Source organism: Pseudophryne corroboree, chromosome 5 (assembly GCF_028390025.1).
Source record: "Pseudophryne corroboree isolate aPseCor3 chromosome 5, aPseCor3.hap2, whole genome shotgun sequence".
Classification (NCBI taxonomy): domain Eukaryota; kingdom Metazoa; phylum Chordata; class Amphibia; order Anura; family Myobatrachidae; genus Pseudophryne; species Pseudophryne corroboree.
In genome coordinates, this window is record NC_086448.1 from 833,667,265 (window position 1) to 833,690,346 (window position 23,082).

Consider the following 23,082-nt stretch of genomic DNA (forward strand, 5'->3'; position numbering starts at 1 on the left):
GGGCGCAATAGTCACTCACTGGGTGTGCGGGCGCAATAGTCACTCACTGGGTGTGCGGGCGCAATAGTCACTCACTGGGTGTGCGGGCGCAATAGTCACTGACTGGGTGTGTGGGCGCAATAGTCACTCACTGGGTGTGCGGGTGCAATATTCACTCACTTGGTGTGCGGGTGCAATAGTCACTCACTGGGTGTGCGGGTGCAATAGTCACTCACTGGGTGTGCAGGCGCAATTATCACTCACTGGGTGTGCAGGGGCAATAGTCATCACTGGGTGTGCAGGTGCAATAGTCATCACTGGGTGTGCGGGCGCAATAGTCACTCACTGGGTGTGCGGGCGCAATAGTCACTGACTGGGTGTGCGGGCGCAATAGTTATCACTGGGTGTGCGGGCGCAATAGTCACTCACTGGGTGTGCGGGCACAATAGTCATCACTGGGTGTGCGGACGCAATAGTCATCACTGGGTGTGCGGGCGCAATAGTCACTCACTGGGTGTGCGGGCGCAATAGTCACTCACTGGGTGTGCGGGCGCAATAGTCACTCACTGGGTGTTCGGACGCAATAGTCACTCACTGGGTGTGCGGACGCAATAGTCACTCACTGGGTGTGCGGGCACAATAGTCATCACTGGGTGTGCGGACGCAATAGTCATCACTGGGTGTGCAGGCGCAATAGTCACTCACTGGGTGTGCGGGCGCAATAGTCACTCACTGGGTGTGCAGGGGCAATAGACATCACTGGGTGTGCAGGGGCAATAGTCACTCACTGGGTGTGCGGACGCAATAGTCACTCACTGGGTGTGCGGGCGCAATAGTCACTCACTGGGTGTGCGGGCGCAATAGTCACTGACTGGGTGTGCGGGCGCAATAGTCACTCACTGGGTGTGCGGGTGCAATAGTCACTCACTCGGTGTGCGGGTGCAATAGTCACTCACTGGGTGTGCGGGTGCAATAGTCACTCACTGGGTGTGCGGGCGCAATAGTCACTCACTGGGTGTGCAGGCGCAATAGTCACTCACTGGGTGTGCAGGGGCAATAGTCATCACTGGGTGTGCAGGTGCAATAGTCATCACTGGGTGTGCGGGCGCAATAGTCACTCACTGGGTGTGCGGGCGCAATAGTCACTGACTGGGTGTGCGGGCGCAATAGTCATCACTGGGTGTGCGGGCGCAATAGTCACTCACTGGGTGTGCGGGCGCAATAGTCACTCACTGGGTGTGCGGGCACAATAGTCATCACTGGGTGTGCGGACGCAATAGTCATCACTGGGTGTGCGGGCGCAATAGTCACTCACTGGGTGTGGGCGCAATAGTCACTCACTGGGTGTGCGGGCGCAATAGTCATCACTGGGTGTGCGGATGCAATAGTCACTCACTGGGTGTGCGGGCGCAATAGTCACTCACTGGGTGTGCGGGCGCAATAGTCACTGACTGGGTGTGTGGGCGCAATAGTCACTCACTGGGTGTGCGGGAGCAATAGTCATTACTGGGTGTGCGGGCGCAATAGTCACTCACTGGGTGTGCTGACGCAATAGTCACTCACTGGGTGAGCGGGTGCAATAGTCACTCACTGGATGTGCGGGCGCAATAGTCACTCACTGGGTGTGCGGACGCAATAGTCACTCACTGGGTGTGCGGGTGCAGTAGTCACTCACTGGGTGTGCGGACGCAATAGTCACTCACTGGGTGTGCGGACGCAATAGTCACTCACTGGGTGTGCGGGCGCAGTAGTCACTCACTGGGTGTGCGGACGCAATAGTCAGTCACTGGGTGTGCAGGCGCAATAGTCACTGACTGGGTGTGCGGACGCAATAGTCACTCACTGGGTGTGTGGGCGCAATAGTCACTCACTGGGTGTGCGGGCGCAATAGTCACTCACTGGGTGTGCGGGCGCAATAGTCACTCACTGGGTGTGCAGGGGCAATAGTCACTCACTGGGTGTGCAGGGGCAATAGTCACTCACTGGGTGTGTGGGCGCAATAGTCACTCACTGGGTGTGCGGGCGCAATAGTCACTCACTGGGTGTACGGGCGCAATAGTCACTCACTGGGTGTGAGGGCGCAATAGTCACTCACTGGGTGTGCTGGTGCAGTAGTCACTCACTGGGTGTGCGGACGCAATAGTCACTCACTGGGTGTGCGGGCGCAGTAGTCACTCACTGGGTGTGCGGGCGCAATAGTCACTCACTGGGTGTGCGGGCGCAATAGTCAAAGGGCTTCAGAAGGCGATTGCTGCCGTTGCAGCGATCGGGTCTGAATTAGGCCAATTATACAGATGAAAGCGCAAATTACCAGTATAAAATATGTATTTTTATTATATTAAATTATAGTTTAGATGAAGCTTGGTCTATTACTGAATGGACAATGAAGAAGCAAGCAGTAGATTGTGGTATAATTCCTCACAAGACTGGTAACCAGGCAGTCAGGACAGAGACAGAGGGTCTGGTTACCAGGCAGTCAGGACAGAGACAGAGGGTATGGTAACCAGGCGGTCAGGGCAGAGGCAGAGGGTCTGGTAACCAGGCAGTCAGGGCAGAGACAGAGAGTCTGGTAACCAGGTGGTCAGGACAGAGACAGAGGGTCTGGTAACCAGGAGGTCAGGACAGAGGGTCTGGTAACCAGGCGGTCAGGACAGAGACAGAGGGTCTGGTAAACAGGCAGTCAGGACAGAGACAGAGGGTCTGGTAAACAGGCGGTCAGGGCAGAGACAGGGGGTCTGGTAAACAGGCGGACAGGCCAGAGACAGAGGGTCTGGTAAACAGGCGGTCAGGGCAGAGACAGGGGGTCTTGTAAACAGGCGGTCAGGGCAGAGACAGGGGGTCTGGTAAACAGGCGGACAGGGCAGAGACAGGGGGTCTGGTAACCAGGCGGACAGGGCAGAGACAGGGGGTCTGGTAACCAGGCGGTCAGGGCAGAGACAGAGGGTCTGATAACCAGGCGGTCAGGACAGAGAGTCTAGTAACCAGGCAGGCAGGGCAGAGACAGAGGGTCTGGTAACCAGGCAATCAGGGCATAGACAGAGGGTCTGGTAACCAGGCGGTCAGGACAGAGACAGAGGGTCTGGTAACTAGGCAGTCAGGGCATAGACAGAGGGTCTGGTAACTAGGCAGTCAGGGCAGAGACAGAGGGTCTGGTAACCAGGCGGTCAGGACAGAGAGTCTGGTAACCAGGTAGTCAGGACAGAGACAGAGGGTCTGGTAAACAGGCTCTCAGGGCAGAGACAGGGGGTCTGGTAAACAGGCGGTCAGGGCAGAGACAGGAGGTCTGGTAAACAGGCGGTCAGGGCAGAGACAGGGGGTCTGGTAAACAGGCGGACAGGACAGAGACAGAGGGTCTGGTAAACAGGCGGTCAGGGCAGAGACAGGGGGTCTGGTAAACAGGCCGTCAGGGCAGAGACAGGGGGTCTGGTAAACAGGCGGTCTGGGCAGAGACAGAGAGTCTGGTAAACAGGCGGACAGGACAGAGACAGAGGGTCTGGTAAACAGGCGGTCAGGGCAGAGACAGGGGGTCTGGTGAACAGGCGGACAGGTGCAGTACAGCTGTACACATGTCTATTGTACACTCCCAGGTGCAGTACAGCTGTACACATGTCTATTGTACACTACCAGGTGCAGTACAGCTGTACACATGTCTATTGTACACTCCCTGGTGCAGTACAGCTTGTACACATGTCTATTGTATACTCCCAGGTGCAGTACAGCTGTACATGTAACCCTTCTTTATGTGCCTCCACCCAACTTTTTCTTGTAGGTAGTAACCTACGCTATAGGATTAGTTTGGGAAACCTTATGATGATTGTGTCTTTTTGTTTTACAGATGAGTATTCCTACTACCTTAGTGTCCTGGTTCCAAGGATCTCCTTTCGTGTCTATCCAGGTAAGGTCACACCACTCCAATTTACTGATAAATAACAGTGTTTACTGAACATTGACATATATCACATATTACATGTAATTGATTTTGTTTATAAATAGGTACCTTACTAATATCAATAAGTGAAAATACAGCAATTTAGATACTCATAACCTTTAAACACACTGACAGTATATATATAACTATGGCCTTCTTATATCCTCACTAAATTCGTTGTTCATATAAATATGTCTTCTTACTTATTAAACATCCATACGCCTTGCTACCATTGTCATTAGCGTTATTACTGTACATATACTTAAATATACTAGACTCTTAGATGACACTTATATAACTCTATACCACTTATACTATACAATAGTCCATGAAAGTCTGTCCTTCACTTTGAGTCTCTATATATATGCATATATATGTACCTTTCCTCCTTTCCGTCAATAATCTGACTTTTATTATTGGATATATATATATATATATATATATATCTCTAGAGATATTGAATCAACAATGGAATAAGTTACTTGCTCTTGTTGTAATATTTGTACTCCTGACAGTAGAATGGAAACAATCTGTATCAATTCGTTTAAGTAATTGTATCCAAGTAGTTTCCCTTGACTGAACTGTTACTGTTTTGTATCCTTTGCAAATAAACAATCCTTTCCTATGTGTGTGATGACTGATTTTCCTTCCAGAGATATCCTCAATAGGTTGCTAACATGTCTTATACCGTCAAATACAGAGTCTAATATTTACACTTCTATAGAAGAAATAGTTAGAAAAGCTTGCATAGGTTATATGAAGATGTTATAGTATTCCTCTTCTGTTCCTTATGGAAATGATATTTATCTGACAGTGTTAGCTATGAACTAGCTTAGGACTGAATAGTACCTTATCGGCCTCCGCATATGTATATATATATATATATAGTAGTCACTGCTCTTTATAAAGTCACTACTGTTCATAGGGTAAGTGATAATATAGTCTTCCCTTTGAAGGTTTTATATGCTGTGCTTATGGTGGGAGAGATATATATCTGCTTCTGTCTATCGCTGTCTCTTAGTACAAGCTAGGTGTAATGTTTTGTGCTGTGATCACCGACCTTAGAAGTTTTCACTATTGACTCCTGTCAATAGCGGGAAGATTTGAAGAAATGTCCATTCCCTTTTCTCCTTCTCATTGGTGGACAGTGAGGCTGTCGCTCTCCCTCGAATCCACTTCTCTGAAAGCACCCGGCAATATTAGGATGCCCTCACTTTTCCCGTTCTGACCTGACAGGCTGAGGTCTCAGCGTACTGGCCGCCACTTGATTGCTGCTGTGGCAGGGGATGTTCCGTCCTCTTCAGTGCTCCCCTAGACTCTTGTCCTTTACGCTGCTCCTCCTCTCCGGATGTCTCCGCCTCCCAAGGCTGCTGTGGCTGGGGATGACCCGGTCCTCCCTGGTGCTCCCCCGGCCTCTCACCCTGGATGCGGCTCCTCCTCTCCGGATGTCTCCGCCTCCCGAGTTCCGTCCGGCGAAGAGGATTCTCCGGCGGCTCCTGCTGACAGCGTCCTATGGTACACTACCACCGGTAGTCGCGGCACCCGCTCCTCCAGCGTCCACTGACTATTCAGCGTAGCCCAGCAGCGCCGAAGAGGGGGAAACCGCTCCCACGGCTGCGCACCCGAATCTCTGTGTCTCAATGCTGAGGGGCTCCTCTATTTATCCTCCGGCTATCAGGGTCGCGCGGATCTCTTCTTCCCGCCGAGGTCTTGTGAGCCACCTGTTTCAACATGTGCCCAGGATTATCCCATGCACTATCCCCTCCAATCAGGTACTTCTTTATTTCAATCCCTTGTCCTAATTGAAGGTTACCTCAGCAGCATTTTCCTAAAGATGGATTCCCCTACACCTTTCCCTTATATACAATGAGTACTTCCTTCAGTCCAGCGCATATATATATATATTGAAATTAATTTCCTCTATATATACACAGATGTAAATATATACATATCTGAGGTCCTGCATAGTCAATAATTTATACAATTTGTACATATATATATATATTCATTTATTCATCAATACTATATATACAAATATTATTACATTTCTCCCCCTGGAGATCAGATTTAACCCTCAATATTATAACACTCAATCTGATCACCACTTCTTGTTTAACACCTCTGGTGTCCAATCAATTATAATATACGGTTTCAGATACTTTCAGCAACGAAATTAGTAAACCCAAAGTACGGCCAAGAATAAATGATACTAGGATGTACAGTTCTTTCAACAATAGTAGGACATCCTAACTGATCATATGTTAACATTCTAGGAGGTCGTCGTTCTCGTTGAGGCAGAGGGGATGAAGAGACATCCTCTACTGAACAATTGTGATAATCATCATCATGAGCATCTTCCAGGTCGGCTTCCTCGGTGATATAGCTGGTTCCACCTTCTGACACAGGAATATTGAAATCTTTCAAAGTTATAGGAGTGATCTCGTCTGGAAGAAATTTGGATACATCTTCAGACATATTCTCATAAAAATATCCAGCTTCAGATCCTGTTGCTTCTATCTCTGTTATATAGGAGGGAGTATTTTGGGGAGAGGCAGCTGTTAAAGGAGGGGATGTTACAGAGTTCTCAATTGTAGTTTCTTGGCTGCCATTTAGAATAAAAGAAAGATTGCTTTCAATGGGTAATAGGTGTTGCCGATGATAGGTGAGAACAGGTCCATCCTCATTTTGATACACAGGTAGTCCATTCAATTTCTTTAATACCCGATAAGGTGTCTCCTTCCATCGGTTAGCAATTTTCTGCCGTCGCGGGAAACCCAATCTTTTAAGAAGGACACGATCACCTGGTGCCAGCACTTGTTCTGTGACTCGCTTGTCATATGCCAATTTATTTTTTTCATTCTGTTTCTGAGATGTTTTTTTAGCAAGATCGTATGCTGCATTAAGTTCTTTTCTCAAATTGTTCACATAGTTGGAGTGAGAAGGAGCTTTACGAATATTAGTGGAGGTACCAATGCTGATATCAATAGGTAATCTGGCTTCTCTTCCAAACATCAACAGGTAGGGGGAGTACCCAGTGGCATCATTCCGCGTACAATTGTAGGCATGTACTAGATGACATATGTATTTCTTCCAGTGGAACTTCTGTTTATGATCCAATGTTCCCAGCATGTTTAAAAGAGTGCGATTAAATCGCTCCGGCTGTGGATCTCCTTGTGGGTGGTATGGGGTTGTATGAGATTTTTTTATTCCACAGCACAAACATAGTTCCTTAATGAGTCTACTCTCAAAGTCCGGGACCTGATCGGTGTGAATACGGGCAGGTAACCCATAATGCACAAAAATCCTTTCCCAGAGAGTCTTAGCCACAGTGAGTGATTTCTGATCTGGGGTCACAAATGCCTGTGCATATCGAGTAAAATGATCAGTAATGACAAGAATGTTACTGTCTTTCCCATTAGGGCCTTCCAATGACAGGAAATCAATACATATGAGTTCCATGGGACCAGAACTTTGTAAATGACCCAACGGAGCTGCATGTTGTGGTAGGGTTTTTCTTAAAATACAATTAGTGCAACTATGACAGTACTTGTAAATGTCTTGATTCATACAGGGCCAATATACCCGCTCTGCTATCAAATGTTGAGTTTTATCATATCCTAAATGTCCATGATGGTCATGAAGAGCTTTCAGGATCATAGGTATAAGCGTAGCAGGTAACACCAATTGCATTTTCACTTTACCAGTAGACGTCCGAATTCTTCGGTATAAAATCCCTTGTTTAACGGATAATTTATTTTTTTGTCTAAATAATACTTGAGCTCTTTTGGACATATTGGAAGGCCCTTGGCCCGTTGATTTCCGCTTTAGCTGTTGTATAACTGGCTTTAAATCAGGGTCACGGTATTGTGCTTGTCGTATTTGTTCCCTTGACAATACTGATAAATCTCCCATTTCAGCTTTGGAAATCCAACAGTACATCAATGGTAATGCCATTCCAGAAGCTCCTAAAGCACTAACGGCTTCCTGAGGCACATTTTACAAGATGGAAATCTGATGGCAAAGTCCTTGTAAAGCTGGAGCAGGTAACTCTATCCATTCATCGTTTACACTCTCAGTCGTAGAATGGGGCAATCGAGACAAGGCATCAGCATCTGTATTTTGAACCCCAGGTTTGTACTTTAAACTGAAAGTATAATTTGACAAAGCCGCCAACCAACGATGACCAGTTGCGTCTAACTTGGCAGTGGAGTTGATGTATGTGAGCGGGTTATTATCAGTGTGCACAGTAAACTTTACTCCATATAGATAATCATGGAATTTTTCCACCACTGCCCACTTTAGTGCTAAGAATTCAAGTTTATGTACTGCATAATTCTTCTCACTATGGGATAATCTACGACTTATGTAGGATACCGGCTTCAACTGTTGATCATCTAGCTGGTACAATACTCCTCCAAGTCCTTCGATAGATGCATCAATGTGTAGTTCATACGGTAATTCTGGATTAGCGTATGCTAAAATTGGAGAGTGGGTTAATAGATACTTAAGTTGTTGAAAAGCCTCTTCACACTGTGCTGTCCATCTTTCTCCAAATTCTTCATGCGGCTTGAAGTATGTTCCCTTGGAAGTCCGACCTCGCCCATATGGTGGATATCCTTTGGTCAATTCAGTCAAAGGGCGGGCCACTTTAGAATATTGGGGTACGAAACGTCTATAGTATCCACTAAAACCCAGAAAGGACCGTAGATCCTTCAATTTAGATGGTCGGGGCCAGTCTTGTACCGCTGCTACCTTCTCTGGATCAGTTGATATTCCTTCCCTGCTGACAATATGACCTAAATACTTAACGGTAGTTTGGCACAATCGGCACTTGTCGATAGACAGCTTCAGCCCTTTATTCTGTAATCGATCTAATACTTTCAACAATCGTATGTTATGTTCCTCCAATGTTCTGCCAAATACTATAACATCATCAAGGTAAACAAGGACCTCACGGTAACACATGTCTCCTATTATTCTCTCCATTGTCCTCTGAAAGGTGGCAGGAGCTCCCTTGATACCTTGGGGCATTTTAAGAAATTCAAAGAAACCAATGGGGCACAGGAAAGCGGTTTTAGCACAGTCGTCTGGGTGCATGGGGATTTCGTAATAGCCACAGCGCATATCTAGAACCGAGAACCAATGACTTCCTTGGAGACAGTCTAGGGCTTCTTCCACCTTGGGCACCGTGTATTGATCATCAATGGTACGATTATTGAGGGTCCGATAGTCAATACATAAACGAATATCGCCGTTTTTCTTCCTAGCTACCACAATTGGAGACGCATAAGGACTTTCTGATTCGGCAATCACATGGTTTTCTAATAGGTGTTTCAAATGTTGTCGTACATCCTCAAAATCAGCAGGAGCCAATCTCCTAGAACGCTCTCGGAACGGTGTATCATCTCTTAATCGAATTCGATGTTCTACATCTGTGGCAGTTCCTAAATCCCATTCTCCAAAAGAGAAAACAGATTCCCGTGACTTTAATTCTACGATTAGTTTATTTCGGTCAATGGCAGGAATATCACTTCCCTTGAAACAGTCCTCCATTTTGCTGTAAAAATCAACTGAATTAGTTGCCGTCTTACAGTTATTTACGGGTATAGCTAAGGCGCTGGATACATTATGGTCAGTTCTGGTCATAGATTTCATCAGATCATCCTGCTGTATACACCAATTGGCCAATGTCTTGAATAAATGTGAATTTATCCCGACAATGATTGATACCACTCCCTGATCAGATGGAGAATCAGGGCACACCAACGCCAAAAAAGGAAAAGGAGAGGGATATTTAGTGTACTCATCCAGAAATTCAATTTGAGTTGTCACATACCCTAGATAAGGGTATTTTTGGTCACTTAGACCCCAAATCACGAGTCCATCAAAGGGTAGTAATTGTACATCCGAAAGATATTGTCGATACCAACTCTCAAATATAATTGACACCTGGGATCCACTGTCTAACAATACTTGACAGGCTTGTCCATTAATCAAAGCTGGGACCATTGGAGCCTGTCCAATTATGCCAAGCGGAACTGTAGTGGACCACTGGGTACTCCCCATTGCACAAACGGTTATAACCTGGGAGTCGATGCGGGGTTCATCGGCATCCCTTGCACGTTTTCCATCCGAGATGTTGTTACAGATTCGGTATTGTTCACTATCATTCTAGAGTTGTCATTCTGAGGACATTCAAATGAACGGTGTCCTAACTGTCCACATTGGTAACAAGTAAAATTACTTCTATTGCCCGGTCTCCTATTAAATCCTCTTCCTCTGTTCATTTGCTCCCTTGGACGACTGCTAATTACTGGACTATGTAACGATATTAGTTGATCCAGTTTTTTGTTTTGCTCTTCCATTAAAGAGTATAACCTTTCAGATACCGCAGGTACCTCAGGAGTGGGCAGTACTACTTTTACTCGTTTCAGACTCTTCTCTCTATTTTCTATTTGTACTTCGTCTAGTTTCACCTCTTTTATTAATTGAGTTAAAGTAGGAGCAGGTTCTTTGATCATGCTACATCTCAATCTCTGAGCCACAGGGTTAGAAGTCAATGCTCCTCTAAGTAAATGTTTCACTCGTTTGTCGTCAATCTCATGCGCCTCCATCCCTCCTTTATCCAATAGTTTGTATAATATCTTATCCAGACGGTAGATATAATTAGTCAAAGTCTCATTTGGCTCTTGATAGGTTTGATTTAATCGAGAAAGTATATCTCCTACATCTTCTATAGTTCCAAAGGAATAGTCAAGAGCATCCAAATAATCCCTTAAAGTGGCCTTACTGTTACTACGTCTGGTTGCATGTATAATGCCCATCGCTGGCCCTCGAAGACTTTCCACAATACGTTGCTTCTTAATGTGTTCAGGACACCTCCATTCCTCAGAGTGCTGAATTTCAGCCTCCCTCCAGGTTTCGTAGTTCTCTTCTCCTGTTGGCACTGGAATTATCCCTGAAAATATCCGTAATCTCCGGTATCCACCTTCATAGTGCCACCTCTCGAAGTGACTCACTACCTTGTCCATAACTGCATCCACCTGTGGATCTTTTCCTTCAGCTACATCCGGATTATGAGTAGAACTTTCTCCCCCTATTGGATAACTGCTTCCTACATCTCCTTCTCTATTTATTTTACTAGTACTTTCTACCACTGTTTCACTAATGTCCTCTTGACATGGTATAGGCCATATAATTCTCCACCTTCTGTCTGGAATACTAATTATCATAATATTGGCCGGAATTAATGAGGAGTCTAATTTATTTATGTTGGTTATCAATACTGCATTAACTTCTCCCATTTTATTTTTCCATTTATCAATTAATTTAGGTTTGCTCATCCCATATAATTTATCCATATCTCCCATTATCTCTTCATCTGAAATACCTTCAAAATTTCCTCCAATACCCACACTACATGCTATATCAACTCCCATTCTTTTCCCCCAATCATATAAATCTTCTCCACTTATACTGCCCATTTTACTTTTCTGATCTCAGCAGTGCACTCCAAATGTAACCCTTCTTTATGTGCCTCCACCCAACTTTTTCTTGTAGGTAGTAACCTACGCTATAGGATTAGTTTGGGAAACCTTATGATGATTGTGTCTTTTTGTTTTACAGATGAGTATTCCTACTACCTTAGTGTCCTGGTTCCAAGGATCTCCTTTCGTGTCTATCCAGGTAAGGTCACACCACTCCAATTTACTGATAAATAACAGTGTTTACTGAACATTGACATATATCACATATTACATGTAATTGACTTTGTTTATAAATAGGTACCTTACTAATATCAATAAGTGAAAATACAGCAATTTAGATACTCATAACCTTTAAACACACTGACAGTATATATATAACTATGGCCTTCTTATATCCTCACTAAATTCGTTGTTCATATAAATATGTCTTCTTACTTATTAAACATCCATACGCCTTGCTACCATTGTCATTAGCGTTATTACTGTACATATACTTAAATATACTAGACTCTTAGATGACACTTATATAACTCTATACCACTTATACTATACAATAGTCCATGAAAGTCTGTCCTTCACTTTGAGTCTCTATATATATGCATATATATGTACCTTTCCTCCTTTCCGTCAATAATCTGACTTTTATTATTGGATATATATATATATATATATATATATATATATATATCTAGAGATATTGAATCAACAATGGAATAAGTTACTTGCTCTTGTTGTAATATTTGTACTCCTGACAGTAGAATGGAAACAATCTGTATCAATTCGTTTAAGTAATTGTATCCAAGTAGTTTCCCTTGACTGAACTGTTACTGTTTTGTATCCTTTGCAAATAAACAATCCTTTCCTATGTGTGTGATGACTGATTTTCCTTCCAGAGATATCCTCAATAGGTTGCTAACATGTCTTATACCGTCAAATACAGAGTCTAATATTTACACTTCTATAGAAGAAATAGTTAGAAAAGCTTGCATAGGTTATATGAAGATGTTATAGTATTCCTCTTCTGTTCCTTATGAAAATGAAATTTATCTGACAATGTTAGCTATGAACTAGCTTAGGACTGAATAGTACCTTATCGGCCTTCGCATATGTATATATATATATATAGTAGTCACTGCTCTTTATAAAGTCACTACTGTTCATAGGGTAAGTGATACTATAGTCTTCCCTTTGAAGGTTTTATATGCTGTGCTTATGGTGGGAGAGATATATATCTGCTTCTGCCTATCGCTGTCTCTTAGTACAAGCTAGGTGTAATGTTTTGTGCTGTGATCACCGACCTTAGAAGTTTTCACTATTGACTCCTGTCAATAGCGGGAAGATTTGAAGAAATGTCCATTCCCTTTTCTCCTTCTCATTGGTGGACAGTGAGGCTGTCGCTCTCCCTCGAATCCACTTCTCTGAAAGCACCCGGCAATATTAGGATGCCCTCACTTTTCCCGTTCTGACCTGACAGGCTGAGGTCTCAGCGTACTGGCCGCCACTTGATTGCTGCTGCGGCAGGGGATGTTCCGTCCTCTTCAGTGCTCCCCTAGACTCTTGTCCTTTACGCTGCTCCTCCTCTCCGGATGTCTCCGCCTCCCAAGGCTGCTGTGGCTGGGGATGACCCGGTCCTCCCTGGTGCTCCCCCGGCCTCTCACCCTGGATGCGGCTCCTCCTCTCCGGATGTCTCCGCCTCCCGAGTTCCGTCCGGCGAAGAGGATTCTCCGGCGGCTCCTGCTGACAGCGTCCTATGGTACACTACCACCGGTAGTCGTGGCACCCGCTCCTCCAGCGTCCACTGACTATTCAGCGTAGCCCAGCAGCGCCGAAGAGGGGGAAACCGCTCCCACAGCTGCGCACCCGAATCTCTGTGTCTCAATGCTGAGGGGCTCCTCTATTTATCCTCCGGCTATCAGGGTCGCGCGGATCTCTTCTTCCCGCCGAGGTCTCGTGAGCCACCTGTTTCAACATGTGCCCAGGATTATCCCATGCACTATCCCCTCCAATCAGGTACTTCTTTATTTCAATCCCTTGTCCTAATTGAAGGTTACCTCAGCAGCATTTTCCTAAAGATGGATTCCCCTACACCTTTCCCTTATATACAATGAGTACTTCCTTCAGTCCAGCGCATATATATATATTGAAATTAATTTCCTCTATATATACACAGATGTAAATATATACATATCTGAGGTCCTGCATAGTCAATAATTTATACAATTTGTACATATATATATATATTCATTTATTCATCAATACTATATATACAAATATTATTACATACACATGTCTATTGTACACTCCCAGGTGCAGTACAGCTTGTACACATGTCTATTGTACACTCCCAGGTACAGTACAGCTTGTACACATGTCTATTGTATACTCCCAGGTGCAGTACATCTTGTACACATGTCTATTGTACACTCCCAGGTGCAGTACAGCTTGTACACATGTCAGAATGAAGATATGTATACACAACACTGTCTATTTTTCATTTACAAGCTTATTCCTATATAAAGACATCAGTAATAAATCAGTGATGGATCCGTTGTACAATAAATGATTTAGAAGTCACTATTATTTATCCTGTAATTGTGTCACTCTCTCAGGCCGGTCTGGGTGTGCTGGGTGTTTGTGTATCACTGTTGGGTGTCAGATACATATAAGTCACACAATAAAGGTGCTGTTTAGTATTGGCAGTATACTGTAAGGGTGCAACGTCAGGGCGTATAGGGTCTGCTACCGTACCGCTGTACCACTTACCGGACGCCGCACGCTCTCACTCGCAGGTGCTGGAACACTCGAGAGTCCTGGAAGCCCTTCTGGACGACCCGGGCACGAACGCCTAAGAGGAAGAAGATCCGTTGAATATCGTCTTCCCAAACCGTGGATTGCAACCCCTATGTGGCTGAGGAAAAGGCGCCTTCGGGCTAGGTGGGGGTCATCACCGGCGTCCGCCTCAGAGCCCGAATTTCACCTATCGGCACTTTCGCACCAGGTGGAAATTCCTCCTTGCACAGCCGTGCAAGGCTCACCGTTGCCCTGAAGGAAGGGAGATAGAAAGGACACAACCAAACACTCAGACTGTGATTACTCACCGTCTCACACTCCGGTACTCCGATCTTCTCCCGTACAGGTCCCTGTAAGGAGGCAAGAGAAAGAAAACCGCCGTGCAGGGCCTAACTAGATCTAGTGTCACACCTTATCCTAACTACAACTGCAGAGCCCTCAAACTAACTCTGTGGGTGTGGTGCAACCAAACTAGGTACAAACTTCATAACAGTAACTTGTCCTGCACTGTAACAACACACATCGGAATACCACATAACACAGTGCTGTCCTTGTAAATACCTACCGCCGGATGCAGGGGTTAGCGCCGCACCGCCTACTCACCTCCTATGCTTTTCCCGGTATGGGCCAGTGCCTTATCTACCTTACCCCCTTAGGGTGGTCTGGACCAGGTACCCAGTACCACCTTATTCACCTTGGGGGAAGTACTTACTCACTGGGCCTAGCGCCCCCTGACTGCGCCCAGGCCGGAGGCCTGACTTCACCCACGGGCCTAGTGCCCGCCTAACTTGTTGCCTGTTGGGTGACCTGGGCCTGGTGCCCAGGGTCACCTTATATGTATCCCTGTCGGCCAAAATAAACTAGGGCCTAATGCCCTCTAATGTTCCCCCAGGCCTAGTGCCTGAACGTGCCCCCGGGCCTAGTGCCCGCCTACCGTGGGGCGGAGGGTGACTCGGGCCTAACGCCCGAACCCCCGGATGACAGAGTGGTCGGGTCTGGACCGGCGGGCCGCGGGCCGAGTGGCACCCCGACTACACGCGGCCTCGGCCCAGACTCGCCGACTCTATGCGCCACGGGCCGGAAGGGCCCGACTAATTACCCACAGGCCGGGAGGGCCTGAATGTGCCCACGGGCCTAGTGCCCAAACACCTGGTGGTCTAGGGAGGCGGATCTACAAATAAGTAAAGTAGGCCCAGGGCCTCTTACCAGGACCGGTGGGAGAGGCTGTGGAGGGGAGCTTTGTTAGTCCTATTGCTTCCCGCTCCAAACAGCACTCTCCGCCAATCGTCCGTCTCCGCTGGGCCGCCGCCGCCTCCGTCCCGTCTTCTGGGGATGTCTTCTGCCTCTTCTGGCGCCGCCGTCGCCGTCCGCGCTGGCCTCCTGGCTTCTTCTTCGGGAGCTCCTCTCCGCTCCGTACCCGGCTCACTAATGAGCTCCGCCGCCGCCCAGCGCCTGATATAAGGCGCTGGGAGGAGGCGGAGCCATGACGCGGCGGACTCCCATTGGTCCGCCGCGGCGACTCCTCATTGGGCGCTGGGCCGCGAGCAGCGATTGGCTCGCGTCCGGCGCCCTTTTCAAATCCGCCGCCGCTGATTGGAGGAACTTGGATCCTTTCGGATCCTCGTTCCTCTGGACTCCGGCGCGCTGCCGCCCGCCGCCTGACAATACCATAGAGCTGGTACTTATACCATCCTGTACCCTCACCTCTCTGCCCCACAGTCACCCACACATGGGTTCCCAATGCAGGAGTCATAGTAATCCGTGTACAGGGTACCATCTGCTTTATATGGGCCCAATGTGCCCCAGTTCCCCACATCTGGGGGCATAGCCTGACCAGGGTAATACAGAATCTCATATAGCTCAGTTATTACTACCACTAAGAATGAGGATGGCGGGGGATGTACAATTGCGCAGAATGTCCTGTTATACAAAGTAACAATGACTGCCACACAGACCTGAGGTTATGAGTTCCCTTCCTGACCTGAGCACTCTCTGTGTGGAGTTTGTATTTTCTTTGTGTGTTTCCTCCCACACTCCATACACATACTGGTAGGGTAATTGGGATGTGACACAGTGGGGTAAATTTACTAAGGTCCCGATTTTGACCGAGATGCCGTTATTTCTTCAAAGTGTCATCTCGGTAATTTACTAAACTCAAATCACGGCAGAGATGAGGGCATTCGTATTTTTTTGGAAGTAGTTGTAAAAAAATACGAATGAATACACCATCGGTCAAAATACGCCAGCAAATTAGTAGAAATCGGTCATTTACTAAAAAGTGCAAATCTCCAAAGAGGAAAACACTGCCGTGAAAAATTACATATCGCAAAAAAGTGCTAAAAAAAAGCAGACCTGCTTTTTTGAGCCGTGATTGCATAGGCATGCAGGGATCCATGAGATCCGTGCATGTCTATCAGTGGGAAGGGGTGGGAAAGTGCTTATTTTCACACAAAAAATTGCGTGGGGTCCCCCCTCCTAAGCATAACCAGCCTCGGGCTCTTTGAGCCGATCCTGGTTGCAGAAATATGGGGGGAAAAATGACAGGGGTTCCCCCATATTTAAGCAACCAGCATCGGGCTCTGCGCCTGGTCCTGGTTCCAAAAATACGGGGGACAAAAAGAGTAGGGGTCCCCCGTATTTTTAAAACCAGCACCGGGCTCCACTAGCTGGACAGATAATGCCACAGCCGGGGGTCACTTTTATATAGTGCCCTGCGGCCGTGGCATCAAATATCCAACTAGTCACCCCTGGCCGGGGTACCCTGGGGGAGTGGGGACCCCCTCAATCAAGGGGTCCCCCCCCCCAGCCACCCAAGGGCCAGGGGTGAAGCCCGAGGCTGTCCCCCCCCCCATCCAATGGGCTGCGGATGGGGGGGCTGATAGCCTTTGTTGTAAATGAAAAGATATTGTTTTTAGTAGCAGTACTACAAGTCCCAGCAAGCCTCCCCCGCATGCTGGTACTTGGAGAACCACAAGTACCAGCATGCGGCGGAAAAACGGGCCCGCTGGTACCTGTAGTACAATTACTAAAAAAATACCCAAATAAACACAAGACACACACACCTTGAAAGTAAAGATTTATTACATACATGCACACAAACATACATACATACTTACCTTATGTTCACACGCAGGTCGGTCCTCTTGTCCAGTAGAATCCATGGGGTACCTGTAGAAAAAATTATACTCACAAAATCCAGTGTAGATCGGTCCTCTTCAAATCCATTTGTAATCCACGTACTTGAGAAAATAAAAAAACGGAGTCCCGACCACGAACTGAAAGGGGCCCCATGTTTTCACATGGGACTCCTTTCACCGAATGCCAGAAACCCACTCTGACTTCTGTCTAAGTGGGTTTCCTCAGCCAATCAGGGAGCGCCACGTTGTAGCACTCTCCTGATCGGCTGTGTGCTCCTGTACTGACTGACAGGCGGCACACGGCAGTGTTACAATGTAGCGCCTATGCGCTACATTGTAACCAATGGTGGGAACTTTCTGCCCTGCGGTTGACCTAAAGTGACGTCACCGCTGAGCAGAAAGTTCCCAGCATTGGTTACAATGGAGCGCATAGGCGCTACATTGTAACACTGCCGTGTGCTGCCTGTCATTCAGGACAGGAGCACACAGCCGATCAGGAGAGTGCTACAACGTGGCGCTCCCTGATTGGCTGAAGAAACCCACTTAGACAGAAGTCAGAGTGGGTTTCTGGCATTCGGGGAAAGGTGACCCATGTGCAAACATGGGTCCCCTTTCAGTTCGTGGCTCGGGTGTGCGGTTTGTTATTTTATTCAAGTACGTGGATTACACATGGATGCGACGAGGAGCCTGGGACCCTGGATCTCGTGAGTATAATTTCTTCAACAGGTACCCCTTGGATTCTACTGGAGAAGAGGACCGACCTGCGTGGGAACATAAGGTAAGTATGTATGTATGTTTGTGTGCATGTATGTAATAAATCTTTACTTTCACGGTGTGTGTGTCTTGTCTTTTTTTGGGTATTTTTTTAGTAGTACTACAGGTACCAGCGGGCCCGTTTTTCCGCCGCATGCTGGTACTTGTGGTTCTCCAAGTACCAGCATGCGGGGGAGGCTTGCTGGGCCTTGTAGTACTGCTACTAAAAACAATGGCCCTCATTCCGAGTTGTTCGCTCGGTCTTTTTCATCGCATCGCAGTGAAATTCCGCTTAGTACGCATGCGCAATGTTCGCACTGCGCATGCGCCAAGTTATTTTGCTTTGAAGTTAGGAATTTTACTCACGGCTTTTTCTTCGCTCCGGCGATCGTAGTGTGATTGACAGGAAATGGGTGTTACTGGGCGGAAACACGGCGTTTTAGGGGCGTGTGGCTGAAAACGCTACCGTTTCCGGAAAAAACGCAGGAGTGGCAGGAGAAACGGTGGGAGTGTCTGGGCGAACGCTGGGAGTGTTTGTGACGTCAACCAGGAACGACAAGCACTGAACTGATCGCACAGGCAGAGTAAGTGTGGAGCTACTCTAAAACTGCTACGAGGTTTGTGATCGCAATATTGCGATTACTTCGGTCGCACTTTTAAGATGCTAAGATACACTCCCAGTAGGCGGCGGCTTAGCGTGTGTAACTCTGCTACATTCGCCTTGCGAGCGATCAACTCGGAATGAGGGCCAATATCTTTTCATTTACACAAAAGGCTATCAGCCCCCCCATCCGCAGCCCATTGGATGGGGGGGGGACAGCCTCGGGCTTCACCCCTGGCCCTTGGGTGGCTGGGGGGGGGGGGGACCCCTTGATTGAGGGGGTCCCCACTCCCCCAGGGTACCCCGGCCAGGGGTGACTAGTTGGATTTTTGATGCCACGGCCGCAGGGCACTATATAAAAGTGACCACCGGCTGTGGCATTATCTGTCCAGCTAGTGGAGCCCGGTGCTGGTTTTAAAAATACGGGGGACCCCTACTCTTTTTGTCCCCCGTATTTTTGGAACCAGGACCAGGCGCAGAGCCCGATGCTGGTTGCTTAAATATGGGGGAACCCCTGTCATTTTTCCCCCCATATTTTTGCAACCAGGATCGGCTCAAAGAGCCCGAGGCTGGTTATGCTTAGGAGGGGGGACCCCACGCATTTTTTTTTCAATGATTTTACATTGTTTCATTTAAAAAAAAAAAAAAATGAACCCCAGCACGGATCACACAGATCCGGCCGAGATTCAGTGTAAAAAAAGTCGGCAGTGTTTTGCTAATCACTGCCGTAAGAATTAAAAAAAAAACACGAATGACATCGACATCGGAACAAAAGTAAAAACCCGAATACGACAGCTTAGTAAATTAGTCGTAATAAATTCAAAAAGTTGCAGTTTTACACTTTCGATGTCATTCGTGATTGAACTTTGACCTTTTTCCGAAAAATACGAATCTTAGTAAATTTACCCCAGTGTGTATGTGTGGGCATGTAATAGGGAATATAGAGTGTAATCTCCACCGGGCGGGAACTGACATAAGTGACTGAAATATGCTGTGTACAGCGCGGCGCAATATGTGTGCGCTATATAAATAATGTAATAAATAAGTAATATTGGGATGATGCATTTCCCCAGTAGACATGTTTTCCAGATTTATATAAAGTAAAATATCAGGCAAAAATAGATTTACAAAAAATGGTCAAGTATATATTCTGATCACTCTTAAAGGCATATATACAAATATAAGTGTATATATGCCAATAAGTAATCTGGAATACTTATACACTAAACAAAAATATTGGTGGTGATTCAGACCTGATCGTAGATGTGATAGAAATAGTACATCTGCGATCACTTTCTCTGACATGCGGGGGGACGCCCAGAACAGCGCTAGTCCGCTCGCATGTCAGGCCCCGCCCCCCTCGCACCTGCCAAGTAACACCCTACCTGCGCAGCCTAGCTGGGTGTGCAGGCGTAATAGTCACTCACTGGGTGTGCGGGCGCAATAGTCACTCACTGGGTATGCGGGCGCAATAGTCACTCACTGGGTGTGCGGGCGCAATAGTCACTCACTGGGTGTGCGGGCGCAATAGTCACTCACTGGGTGTGCGGGCGCAATAGTTACTCACTGGGTGTGCGGGCGCAATAGTCACTCACTGGGTGTGCGGGCGCAATAGTCACTCACTGGGTGTGCGGGTGTAATAGTCACTCACTGGGTGTGCGGGTGCAATAGTCACTCACTGGGTGTGCGGGTGCAATAGTCACTGACTGGGTGTGCAGGGGCAATAGTCACTTACTGGGTGTGCGGGTGCAATAGTCAGTCACTGGGTGTGCAGACGCAATAGTCACTCACTGGGTGTGCGGGCGCAATAGTCACTCACTGGGTGTGCGGGCGCAATAGTCACTCACTGGGTGTGCAGGGGCAATAGTCACTCACTGGGTGTGCAGGGGCAATAGTCACTCACTGGGTGTGCGGGCGCAATAGTCACTCACTGGGTGTGCGGGCGCAATAGTCACTCACTGGGTGTGCGGGCGCAATAGTCACTCACTGGGTGTGCGGGTGAAATAGTCACTCACTGGGTGTGCGGGCGCAATAGTCACTCACTGGGTGTGCGGGTGCAATAGTCAGTCACTGGGTGTGCGGGCGCAATAGTCACTCACTGGGTGTGCGGGCGCAATAGTCACTCACTGGGTGTGCTGGAGCAATAGTCACTCACTGGGTGTGCGGGCGCAATAGTCACTCACTGGGTGTGCGGGTGAAATAGTCACTCACTGGGTGTGCGGGCGCAATAGTCACTCACTGGGTGTGCGGGTGCAATAGTCACTCACTGGGTGTGCGGGCGCAATAGTCACTCACTGGGTGTGCGGGTGAAATAGTCACTCACTGGGTGTGCGGGCGCAATAGTCACTCACTGGGTGTGCGGGTGCAATAGTCACTCACTGGGTGTGCGGGCGCAATAGTCACTCACTGGGTGTGCGGGCGCAATAGTCACTCACTGGGTGTGCGGGCGCAATAGTCATCACTGGGTGTGCAGGTGCAATAGTCATCACTGGGTGTGCGGGCGCAATAGTCACTCACTGGGTGTGCGGGTGCAATAGTCACTCACTGGGTGTGCGGGCGCAATAGTCACTCACTGGGTGTGCGGGCGCAATAGTCACTCACTGGGTGTGCGGGTGAAATAGTCACTCACTGGGTGTGCGGGCGCAATAGTCACTCACTGGGTGTGCGGGTGCAATAGTCACTCACTGGGTGTGCGGGCGCAATAGTCACTCACTGGGTGTGCGGGCGCAATAGTCATCACTGGGTGTGCGGGCGCAATAGTCACTCACTGGGTGTGCGGGCGCAATAGTCATCACTGGGGGTGCGGGCGCAATAGTCACTCACTGGGTGTGCGGGCGCAATAGTCACTCACTGGGTGTGCGGGTGCAATAGTCACTCACTGGGTGTGCGGGCGCAATAGTCACTCACTGGGTGTGCGGGTGCAATAGTCAGTCACTGGGTGTGCGGGCGCAATAGTCACTCACTGGGTGTGCGGGTGCAATAGTCACTCACTGGGTGTGCGGGCGCAATAGTCACTCACTGGGTGTGCGGGTGCAATAGTCACTCACTGGGTGTGCGGGCGCAATAGTCACTCACTGGGTGTGCGGGTGCAATAGTCACTCACTGGGTGTGCGGACGCAATAGTCACTCACTGGGTGTGCGGACGCAATAGTCACTCACTGGGTGTGCGGACGCAATAGTCACTCACTGGGTGTGCGGGCGCAATAGTCACTCACTGGGTGTGCGGGCGCAATAGTCACTCACTGGGTGTGCAGGTGCAATAGTCACTCACTGGGTGTGCGGGCGCAATAGTCACTCACTGGGTGTGCAGGTGCAATAGTCACTCACTGGGTGTGCGGGCGCAATAGTCACTCACTGGGTGTGTGGGCGCAATAGTCACCCACTTGGTGTGCGGACGCAGTAGTCACTCACTGGGTGTGCGGGCGCAGTAGTCACTCACTGGGTGTGCGGACGCAATAGTCACTCACTGGGTGTGCGGGCGCAATAGTCACTCACTGGGTGTGCGGGCGCAATAGTCACTCACTGGGTGTGCGGGCGCAATAGTCACTCACTGGGTGTGCGGGCGCAATAGTCACTCACTGGGTGTGCGGTCGCAATAGTCACTCACTGGGTGTGCGGGCGCAATAGTCACTCACTGGGTGTGCGGGCGCAATAGTCACTCACTGGGTGTGTGGGCACAATAGTCACTAACTGGGTGTGCGGGCGCAATAGTCACTCACTGGGTGTGCGGGTGCAATAGTCACTCACTGGGTGTGCGGGCGCAATAGTCACTCAATGGGTGTGCGGGCGCAATAGTCACTCAATGGGTGTGCGGACGCGATAGTCACTCACTGGGTGTGCGGACGCAATAGTCACTCACTGGGTGTGCAGGCGCAGTAGTCACTCACTGGGTGTGTGGGCGTAATAGTCACTCACTGGGTGTGCGGGTGCAATAGTCACTCACTGGGTGTGTGGGTGCAATAGTCACTCACTGGGTGTGCGGGTGCAATAGTCACTCACTGGGTGTGCGGGTGCAATAGTCACTCACTGGGTGTGCGGGTGCAATAGTCACTCACTGGGTGTGCAGGCGCAATAGTCACTCACTGGGTGTGCAGGGGCAATAGTCATCACTGGGTGTGCAGGTGCAATAGTCATCACTGGGTGTGCGGGCGCAATAGTCACTCACTGGGTGTGCGGGTGCAATAGTCACTCACTGGGTGTGCGGGCGCAATAGTCACTCACTGGGTGTGCGGGCGCAATAGTCACTCAATGGGTGTGCGGACGCGATAGTCACTCACTGGGTGTGCGGACGCAATAGTCACTCACTGGGTGTGCGGGCGCAGTAGTCACTCACTGGATGTGCGGGCGCAATAGTCACTCACTGGGTGTGTGGGCGTAATAGTCACTCACTGGGTGTGCGGGTGCAAT

At 48.3% G+C, this 23,082-nt stretch overlaps 1 protein-coding gene across 1 annotated transcript; it reads right to left on the reverse strand.

The window, feature by feature from the left end:
* Positions 1 to 9,984: 9,984 nt before the first annotated feature.
* On the reverse strand, positions 9,985 to 11,391 carry LOC134929695 (paraneoplastic antigen Ma1 homolog). Its single transcript, XM_063925274.1, has one exon. It carries the CDS (start codon positions 11,389 to 11,391, stop codon positions 9,985 to 9,987), a length of 1,407 nt encoding a protein of 468 aa, XP_063781344.1.
* Positions 11,392 to 23,082: the final 11,691 nt, after the last annotated feature.

What these genes read in the sequence shown, in the direction of transcription:
- LOC134929695 (XM_063925274.1), bottom strand. Translation starts at nt 11,391, where the DNA reads ATGGGCAGTATAAGTGGAGAAGATTTATATGATTGGGGGAAAAGAATG.